At 42.3% G+C, this 10,916-nt stretch overlaps 1 protein-coding gene across 7 annotated transcripts in view; it reads left to right on the forward strand.

Annotated features, from left to right (window-relative positions):
* SMS (spermine synthase) overlaps positions 1-9,860 on the forward strand; it is a 66,863-nt gene extending 57,003 nt beyond the window's left edge. For 4 of the 7 annotated variants that reach the window (XM_055106236.2, XM_055106241.2, XM_055106238.2 and 1 more), the window contains one exon: positions 9,569-9,859. In XM_055106236.2, the coding sequence (XP_054962211.1) occupies positions 9,569-9,623 (55 nt within the window). In that variant the 3' untranslated portion in view covers positions 9,624-9,859. Of the gene's footprint in view, positions 1-9,568 lie in introns of all 7 variants that reach the window. The other 3 variants (XM_055106239.2, XM_055106237.2, XM_055106235.2) reach the window with 2 other exon arrangements.
* The last annotated feature ends 1,056 nt before the right edge of the window (positions 9,861-10,916 follow it).

Below are 10,916 nucleotides of genomic sequence, written 5' to 3' on the forward strand. Positions count from 1 at the left end.
TGCCCGCCTTAGCCTCCCAAAGTCCTGGGATTACAGGTGTCAGCCACTACGTCTGGCCTTGGAGCAGCAATATGAGCACTATTCTTCCAGAAGCCAGTTGGGCCGCATTATTGAATACCTAGTTCATAGATAAGAGCTGTTATGTGACCTTGAAGAAGTACTCTATCTCCTTCAATTGCCTTCTTGCCGCGTGTCTTTGTACTAAATCTTTAACCTTGCTGTTCTTTTGGCTAATAAACCACTTTCATTTACATTATCCTGCTCTGTCTTAAAACAGCTTTGTGAAGGAGATGTTAATAACACTAGGCAGGCTAGCAGTCCAAGTTTGAAATGTGCCTGAGGGTCCCGTGAATCTGGGTTCCAGCATTCTTAATTTCTAACATGGATGCTTCCATCAGAGGTGCTTAACTGTTTTTGTACCTTGGACTCATTCAGCAGCTGCCTGGTGAAACCTGTGAACCCCTTCTCAGAAACATTTTAAATACATAAAATAGGATTCCAAGAAACAAGTTAAATTTTCCAAAAACTTACGATAGAATATTTGTGCTGCTTTATTTGTTACATAGCTAGATCAAGTGGTGGGTCACATACCATAATTGTGAAGTAGTAATACGCATAAGATCTGTAGCAACTGAAATGTGATGAAAACACATTTGATTTGTTGACAAAGTTACAGGAACTGCTGTGTACTAACGTGGTTTGTCACCCGTGTTCATGCTTAAAGGAAATGCTAAATTTCAGTGGGAGTTAGTAAAGATAAAGATAGAAACATTTTCCCATCCAAGTTTATGGGGTCACAGAATTCTGTCCATAGGCCCCAGGTTAAGAAATCCTGACCTACAGTTTTTGCTTCCATTGTTTTCATTGTATTTGAGCGGTGGGGAAGGGTAGGTGGGATCCCTTCACCCTTCTGTCAGAACCTGAAATCAACACTGGCAGATCAGTTCTCCTCAGCCAGAACCATTTAAAATCTCAATTACCTCATGTAGTCATCCTACTGATTTCTGCTTTACTCATTATTTCAAAAATGAAAAATAGAACATGGGCAAGAAATAGCCCAGTGCTTTTGGAAAGCTATTTGAATCCTCTTGGATGTGATTTCCCTGGGAAATTGGATGATAAATGTGACTGGACAGGTAGACTTAGATCCTGTATCTGGGGGTCCTGGGATGCTCAGGCCAACTAATTAATGCAGACAGTTTTCCCATGTACCAACCAACCATGTGATCATTTCAGTGAGCAATTTTTTTATGATGAAGCATCAGGGAATAGACCCTTCTCTGTGCAACTTTGCACAGGAATGTAAAAATAAGTGAATTAGGCAGCCTTTCTAGGAAAGAAGCAGGCCAGGTATATTTTAATGGAAGGCCTCCAATATCCAGAGAAGGGAGGGTTGGGGGTTGCTCCACCCCATTTCCTAAAAAAGACTGGCAGGAGGTCAGTCTCTGTAGCCCTTGGCTTTGACCATAGAGTTACTTATTAGAGATCATTCCTAGTTCCACCTATTAGGGAATACTTTTTTCTTGACTTTGTTCTAAAATAGTCTTAATCTTGGTAAGTGATTATGATGGTAGCTTAGGTTCTTGCTAAGTGATTCAGACTGCTCCTGTCTGTTCATTGCTAAGGGACAGAAACACTCCTTGGACTTGGTCACGCACACAGCTCTACACTACATTCCATGTCCTCTTATGCTTTCTAGATGTTCTGTCTTTCTCCAGTTTAAATTTGGCACCTGAAATTCCCCCTCTGTCCATCTTCCCAATGCTAAGGGGGAGCTTTTGCCAACATGTCCCATGCATTGCATGTTCCCTTCAGTGTTTATAATCCTCATCCCATATCTACTGACCATGTATGTTTACTTTTTATTATTATACTTTTTAAGTTTTAGGGTACATGTGCACAACCTGCAGGTTTGATATATAGGTGTACATGTACCATGTTGGTTTGCTGCACCCATCAACTTGTCATTTACATTAGTTATTTCTCTTAATGCTATCCCTCCCCCAGTCCCCCACCTCATGACAGGCCCCAGTGTGTGATGTTCCCCGCCCTGTGTCCAAGTGTTCTCATTGTTCAGTTCCCACCTATGAGTGAGAACATGGGGTGTTGGGTTTTCTGTTTTTGTGATAGTTTGCTGAGAATGATGGTTTCCAGCTTCATCCATGTCCCTACAAAGGACATGAACTCATCATTTTCTATGACTGCATAGTATTGCATGGTGTATATGTGCCACATTTTATTAATCCAGTCTATCATCAATGGACATTTGGGTTGGTTCCAAGTCGTTGCTATTGTAAATAGTGCCGCACTAAACATACGTGTGCATGTGTCTTTATAGCAGCATGATTTATAATCCTTTGGGTATATACCCAGTAATGGGATTCCTGGGTCAAACAGTATTTCCAGTTCTAGATCCTTGAGGAATCGCCACACTGTATTCCACAATAGTTGAACTAATTTACACTCTTACCAACAGTGTAAAAGTATTCCTGTTTCTCCATATACTCTCCAGCATCTGTTGTTTCCTGACTTTTTAATGATCGCCATTCTAATTGGCATGAGATGGTATCTCATTGTGGTTTTGATTTGCATTTCTCTGATGACCAGTGATGATCATTTTTGCGTGTGTCTGTTGGCTGCATAAATGTCTTCTTTTGAGAAGTGTCTGTTCAAATCCTTTGCCCACCTTTTGATGGGCTTGTTTGGTTTTTTTCTTGTAAATTTGTTTGAATTCTTTGTGGATTCTGGATATTAGCCCTTTGTCAGTTGGGTAGATTGCAAAAATTTTCTCCCATTCTGTAGGTTGGCTGTTCACTCTGATGGTAGTTTCTTTTGCTGTGCAGAAGCCCTTTAGTTTAATTAGATCTCATTTGTCTTTTTTGGCTTTTGTTGCCATTGCTTTTGGTGTTTTAGACATGAAGTCCTTGCCCATGCCTATGTCCTGAATGGTATTGCCTAGGTTTTCTTCTAGGGTTTTTATGGTTTTAGGTCTACCATTTAAGTCTTTAATCCATCTTGAATTAATTTTTGTATGAGCTGTAAGGAAGGGATCCAGTTTCAACTTTCTACATATGGCTAGCCAGTTTTCCCAACACCATTTATTAAATAGGGAATCTTTTCCCCATTGCTTGTTTTTGGCAGGTTTGTCAAAGATCAAATGGTTATAGATGTGTGTTATTATTTCTGAGGCCTCTTTTCTGTTCCATTGGTGTATATATCTGTTTTGGTACCAGTACCATGCTGTTTTGGTTACTATAGCCTTGTAGTATAATTTGAAGTCAGGTAGCGTGGTGCCTCCAGCTTTGTTCTTTTTGCTTAGGATTGACTTGGCAATGTGGGCTCTTTTTTGGTTCCTTATGAGCTTTAGTTTTTTCCAATTCTGTGAAGAAAGTCATTGGTAGCTTGATGGGGATGGCATTGAATCTGTAAATTACCTTGGGCAGTATGGCCATTTTCACGGTATTGATTCTTCCTATCCCTGAGCATGGAATGTTCTTCCATTTGTTTGTATCCTCTTTTATTTCGTTGAGCAGTGGTTTGTAGTTCTCCTTGAAGAGGTCCTTCACATCCCTTGTAAGTTGGATTCCTAGGTATTTTATTCTCTTTGTAGCAATTGTGAATGGGAGTTCACTCATGATTTGGCTGTTTGTCTATTATTCGTGTATAGGAATGCTTGTGATTTTTGCACATTGATTTTGTATCCTGAGACTTTGCTGAAGTTGCTTATCAGCTTAAGGAGATTTTGGGCTGAGATGATGGGGTTTTCTAAATATACAGTCATGTCATCTGCAAACAGGGACAATTTGAGTTCTTCTTTTCCTAATTGAATACCCTTTATTTCTTTCTCTTGCCTGATTGCCCTGGCCAGAACTTCTAACACTATGTTGAGTAGGAGTGGTGAGAGAGAGGCATCCCTGTCTTGTGCCAGTTTTCAAAGGGAATGCTTCCAGTTTTTGGCCATTCAGTATGATATTGGCTGTGGGTTTGTCATAAATAGCTCTTATTATTTTGAGATATTTCGCATCAATACCTGGTTGATTGAGAGCTTTTAGCATGAAGGGCTGTTGAATTTTGTCAAAGGCCTTTTCTGTATCTATTGAGATAATCGTGATTTTTGTCGTTGGTTCTGTTTATGTGATGGATTACATTTATTGATTTGCGTGTGTTGAACCAGCCTTGCATCCCAGGGATGAAGCCAACTTGATGGTGGTGGATAAGCTTTTTGATGTGCTGCTGGTTTCAGTTTGCCAGTATTTTATTGAGGATTTTTGCATCAATGTTCATCAGGGATATTGGTCTAAAATTCTCTTTTTTTTGTTGTGTCTCTGCCAGGCTTTGGTATCAGGATGATGCTGGCCTCCTGAAATGAGTTAGGGAGGATTCCCTCTTTTTCTGTTGTTTGGAATAGTTTCAGAAGGAATGGTACCAACTCCTCTTTGTACCTCTGGTAGAATTCAGCTGTGAGTCCGTCTGGTCCTGGACTTTTTTTGGTTGGTAGGCTATTAATTATTGCCTCAATTTCAGAGCCTGTTATTGGTCTATTCAGAGATTCAACTTCTTCCTGGTTTAGTCTTGGGAGGGTATATGTGTCCAGGAATTTATCGATTTCCTCTAGATTTTCTAGTTTATTTGCATAGAGGTGTTTATAGTATTCTCTGATGGTAGTTTGTATTTCTGTGGGATCAGTGGTATCCCCTTTATCATTTTTTATTGCTTCTATTTGATTCTTCTCTCTTTTCTTCTTTATTAGTCTTGCCTAGCAGTCTATCAATTTTGTTGATCCTTTCAAAAAACCAGCTCCTGGATTCATTGGTTTTTTTTTTTTTTTTTTTGAAGGATTTTTTGTTTCTCTATTTCCTTCAGTTCTGCTCTGATTTTAGTTATTTCTTGCCTTCTGCTAGCTTTTGAATTTGTTTGCTCTTACTTCTTTAGTTATTTTAATTGTGATGTTAGGGTGTTGATTTTAGATCTTTCCTGCTTTCTTTTGTGGGCATTTAGTGCTATAAATTTCCCTCCACACTGCTTTAAATGTGTCCCATAGATTCTGGTGTGTTGTGTCTTTGTTCTCATTGGTTTCAAAGAACATCTTTATTTCTGCCTTCATTTTGTTATTTACTCAGTAGTCATTCAGGAGCGGGTTATTCAGTTTCCATGTAGTTGAGTGGTTTTGAGTGAGTTTCTTAATCCTGAGTTCTAATTTGATTGCACTGTAGTCTGAGAGATAGTTTGTTGTGATTTCTATTCTTTCACATTTGCTGAGGAGTGCTTTACTTCCAACTATTTGGTTAGTTTTGGAATAAGTGCGATGTGGTGCTGAGAAGAACGTATATTCTGTTGATTTGGGGTGGAGAGTTCTGTAGATGTCTATTAGGTCTGCTTGGTGCAGAGCTGAGTTCAAGTCCTGGATATCCTTGTTAACCTTCTGTCTCATTGATCTGTCTAATATTGGCAGTGGGGTGTTAAAGCCTCCCATTATTATTGTGCGGGGGTCTAAGTCTCTTTGTAGGTCTCTAAGGACTTGCTTTATGAATCTGGGTGCTCCTGTATTGGGTGCATATATATTTAGGATAGTTAGCTCTTCTTGTTGAATTTATCCCTGTACCATTATGTAATGGCCTTCTTTGTCTCTTTTGATCTTTGTTGGTTTAAAGTCTGTTTTATCAGAGACTAGGATTGCAACCCCTGCCTTTTTTTTGTTTTCCATTTGCTTGGTAGATCTTCCTCCATCCCTTTATTTTGAGCCTACGTGTATCTCTGCACATGAGATGGGTCTCCTGAGTACAGCACACTGATGGGTCTTGACTCTTTATCCAATTTGCCAGTCTGTGTCTTTTAATTGGGGCATTTAGCCCATTTATATTTAAGGTTAATATTGTTATGTGTGAATTTGATCCTGTCATTATGATGTTAGCTGGTTATTTTGCCCGTTAGTTGATGCAGTTTCTTCCTAGCAGCGATCGTCTTAACAATTTGGCATGTTTTTGCAGTGGCTGGTACCAGTTGTTCTTTTCCATGTTTAGTGCTTCCTTCAGGAGCTCTTGTAAGACAGCCTTGGTGGTGACAAAATCTCTCAGGATTTGCTCATCTGTAAAGGATTTTATTTCTCCTTCACTTACGAAGCTTATTTTGGCTGGATATGAAATTCTGGTTTGAAAATTCTTTTCTTTAAGAATGTTGAATATTGGCCCCCACTCTCTTCTGGCTTGTAGGGTTTCTGCTGAGATACCCGCTGTTAGTCTGATGGGCTTCCTTTTGTGGGTAACCCGACCTTTCTCTCTGGCTGCCCTTAACATTTTTTCCTTCATTTCAACCTTGGTGAATCTGACAGTTGTGTTTCTTGGGGTTGCTCTTCTTGAGGAGTATCTTTGTGGTGTTCTCTGTATTTCCTGAATTTGAATGTTGGCCTGCCTTGCTAGGTTGGGGAAGTTCTCCTAGATAATATCCTGCAGAGTGTTTTCCAACTTGGTTCCATTTTCCCTGTCCCTTTCAGGTACACCTATCAAACCTAGATTTGGTCTTTTCCCATAGTCCCATATTTCTTGGAAGCTTTGTTTACTTCTTTTTACTCTGTTTTCTCTAACCTTGTCTTCTCGCTTTATTTCATTCATTTGATCTTCAATCACTGATACCCTTTCTTCCACTTGATCGAATCAGCTATTGAAGCTTGTGCATGCATCACGAAGTTCCTGTGCCATGGTTTTCAGCTCCATCAGGTCATTTAAGGTCTTCTCTATACTGTTTATTCTAGTTAGCCATTCGTCTAACCATTTTTCATGGTTTTTAGCTTCCTTGTGATCGGTTTGAACGTGTTCCTTTAGCTCGGAGAAGTTTGTAATTACCGACCTTCTGAAGTCTATGTCTGTCAGCTCGTCAAAGTTGTTCTCCGTCCAGCTTTGTTCTGTTGCTGGCAAGGAGCTGCGATCCTTTGGAGGAGAAGAGGTGCTCTGGTTTTTAGAATTTTCAGTTTTTCTCCTCTGATTTCTCCCCATCCTTGTGGTTTTATCTGCCTTTGGTCTTTGATGTTGGTGACCTACAGATGGGGTATTGGTGTAGACGTCCTTCATGTTGATGATGGTGCTATTCCTTTCTGTTTGTTAGTTTTCCTTCTAAGAGTCAGGTTCCTCAGCTGCAGGTCTGTTGGAGTTTGCTGGAGGTCCACTCCAGACCCTGTTTGCCTGGGTATCACCAGTGGAGGCTGCAGAACAGCAAATATTGCTGCCTGTTCCTTCTTCTGGAAGCTTTGTCCTAGAGGGGCACCTGCCTATATGAGGTGTCTGTAGGCCCGTACTGGGAGCTGTCTCCCTGTTAGGCTATATGGGGGTCAGGGATCCACTTGAGGAGGCAGTCTGTCTGTTTTCAGAGCTCAAACGCTGTGCTGGGGGAACAACTGCTCTCTTCAGAGCTGTCAGACAGGGACGTTTAAATCTGCAAAAGCTGTCTGCTGCTGTTTGTTCAGCTATGCCCTGCCCACAGAGGTGGAGTCTATAGAAGCAGTAGGCCTTGCTGAGCTGTGGTGGGCTCCACCCAGTTTGAGCTTCCTGGGCTGCTTTGTTTACCTACTCAAGCTTCAGCAATGGTGGACACCCGTCCGCCAGCCAGGCTGCTGCCTCGCAGTTCTATCTCAGACTGCTGCGCTAGCAGTGAGCAAGGCTCCGTGAGTGTGGGGCCTGCCGAGCCAGGCATGGGAGAGTATCTCCTTGTCTGCTGGTTGCTAAGACCTTCGGAACAGCACAGTATTTGGGTGGGAGTGTCCACTTTTTCCAGGTACAGTCTGTCCTGGCTTCCCTTGGCTAGGAAAGGGAAATCCCCCGACCCCTGGTGCTTCCCGGGTGAGGTGATGCCCCACCCTGCTTCGGCTCGCCCTCCTTGGGCTGCACCCACTGTCCAACCAGTCCCAATGAGATGAACCAGGTACCTCAGTTGGAAATGCAGAAATCACCTGTCTTCTGCATCAGTCACGCTGGGAGCTGCACACCAGAGCTGTTCGTATTTGGCCATCTTGGAACAGAAGAGCGTATGTTTAATTTTTTAATGTCTGAAGAAGATGGTGTGCCTTGGGAAGAATACAGACACCTGGGTTTGGGTTCTGACAGCCACTTAAGAACTGGAGGTTTTTAACTTAAGTGTAGTGAGGGCAGGAGCAGCAAGAACTTCAGCCCAAGTCCAGTTGGCATGAGCTAAAATGGAAGCTCTGAAAGCCACTGGGTCCTTCTTTTGCCTTTGATGCTTCATGCATGTAGTAGGCACTTAGTCAGTATTTCCAACCTTGGGAGATTGAAGCGTACCGTAAAAGGGAATTCTTAGAATTGCATTTTCCATGTAGAACATGGAGGAAACAGGTTGGCTGGAAGAAGTTACCCATAGCTGGGCTTGCTGAAGAAGAAAAGCAGTCTGTGATGATAAAGGGAGAAGTCCCCGCAAATTCATTTTGCTCAAAGGAGCAAAAATGTCTACTTGACACTAGCAAAGGTGCAGTCCCAGTAATGGTGAAAGTGCTGTGTTGGCGAAAGGGGTCCTCAAAGTCCAGCTCCTTCCTGGTTCTCCTAAGGGCTGAAGAGGAGCAGAAACTAGAAGATGTACAGTGGTCAGACTGGAAAATGGAAAAAGTGGAGGATCCGTAGCCATTTTGACTGTCAGCCATTTCTGTGACTGAGTCTTCTCTCTTTTCTCCTTGTTTGATCTTCACTGACCTGAGTCTTGAATATCTTTATTCCCCACCCATTTGGATGGAGTTTCTGCACCAGGCCTCCACTTTGATCCGGGCCAGCCCACAGAGGACTGTCTTTGGCTCAGGTGCCGACACCATTCTGCAGAGGCCAGGGTTCAAGGCCACACAACTCTGATTTTGGTTGCCTGTGTTTAGTTTGAGCCTGGCCCTTGGCTCTCACTTGATGAATCTACTAAGGATTTGTGCATCAAAATAATTAGGCATAGTGATGAATTATAAACGTTTTAAAAATTGGAAATCATGGCCGGGCACGGTAGCTCACGCCTGTAATCCCAGCACTTTGGGAGGCCAAGGCGGGCAGATCATGAGTTCAGGAGATTGAGACCATCCTGGCTATCACAGTGAAACCCCCTCTCTACTAAAAATACAAAAAATTCGCCAGGCATGGTGGTGGGCGCCTGTAATCCCAGCTACTCAGGAGGCTGAGGCAGGAGAATTGCTTGAACCCAGGAGGTGGAGGTTGCAGTGAGCCGAGATCGCGCCACTGCACTCCAGCCTGGGCAACAGAACGAGACTCTGTCTAAAAAAAAAAAAAAAAAAGAAATCATGAGTATGTATGGATAATAAGTAGGACACAAAGGGGGCTCTTTTTTACTGTTTAGTGGCAAGTGGCTATGGGAGAGGGAGTGCTGAAATTGAAAAACTAGTATTTGATAATCATAATGAAGGCTGAATCAGGCAAGAATCATCCATTGGTGTTAGATCTTAAGGGAAATCTCAGCAAGGATCATATTTACATGGCTTTAAAGTATCTCCCATATATTGCTTATGAGTTGTGTATCAATTCCCTATTGCCCCTTTAACAAATTACCAAAAACTTATTTCCTTAAAATAACACAGATTTCTCTTACAGTTCTGGAGAGTCAGAAGTTCAAAATGCACCTTAGAGGGCTAAAATGAAGGTGTTGGCAGGGTTGGTTCCTTCTGGAGGCTCCTGGGAAAATCTGTGTTCTTTCTTTAATTTCAGTCTCAAAGCCAGCAGTGGAACAGTTTCAAGTCTCTCTGCTCCTGTTGTCACATTGCCTTCCATCTCTGTCTCCTGTGTCCCTCTTGTAAGGCCACTTGTGATTACAAGTCCTACCTAGATGATCCAGGATTCTCTTCCTGCTTCGAAATCCTTAGCCACTTCTTCAAAATCCTTTTGCCATATAAAGTAACATTCTTATAAGGCTCTGGAGATTACATGGGGTGGGGCAGGGTGGCAGGGTGGGGGCATTTATTTCACCTACTGCATGTTGCAAGATAAAAGTAACTTTACAGTGCAGAAATTGGACAACATCTTGACCAGGTAATGAAAATCAACATCCACAAGGGCAGGTGGACATCCTGTGCCTCCAGAGGTGACACTCTGAGAAGGGTCTGTCACCACCTATGCAGTATTTGGCTTAGGATCCATTACCTGAATCAAATCATGAAACCTGAGATCCCCAAAGGAAGAATGTTCTATTAAGAAAGAGGTCTGGTACAAAAGTATTAATGTCAAAAAAGACAAAGGCTGTGAAAAGATTCCAGATTAAAGGAGGCTAAAGAGACATGGCAACTAAGTGTAATACCTGACCCTATCCTAGATACTGTATTGGAGGAAAAAAAAATGCTGTAAAGGACATTGTCAGTTGACAAGTTAGAATGTAGTTTAATACAAATATTGTATCCTATTTATTGAAGTTCTTATTGCAACCCTGAGCTTGAAGTTATTTCCAAGTAAAATGTTAAACATTTTAAAATAGGGGGAGGAATTCTTTTGGCACAGTTTATCTCCCATCTGCCTGAGGGCCATGCTAGCAAGACTTCTGGACACAGAATTGAAGACCTAAGAGCAATAAGGCTCAAGGGACCCGTGTAACACCCAAAGGAGCATTCTTCTGCTTTACAGTGTAGCCCAGGAGGCAGTAAGGTGGCAAGCTCCTCAGGCAGCAGAAGTCCTAGTGGTTAAATTATGTCTTTGAGGCTTTCTGTCTGCTACGCAAGAAACCAAAGCTGCATGGGCTCCCACCAGAGACTACGGAAGCCAGAGGAGCAGGGTCTGCCCATGATGTCTGCGGTAGGAGAAACAAAAAAGGGAGATATGAGCAAGAGGATGATGTGGCAGCTGGCTGTACAGCCGCACTCCAGTCCTGCTGGCTTAGAAATAAAAGGCCCCAGGGAAAGAACCTGCTTTAAAGACTTCCTGAGCCCGAGCTGCTGCTAA

This window comes from Pan paniscus, chromosome X (genome assembly GCF_029289425.2).
Source record: "Pan paniscus chromosome X, NHGRI_mPanPan1-v2.0_pri, whole genome shotgun sequence".
Lineage (NCBI taxonomy): Eukaryota > Metazoa > Chordata > Mammalia > Primates > Hominidae > Pan > Pan paniscus.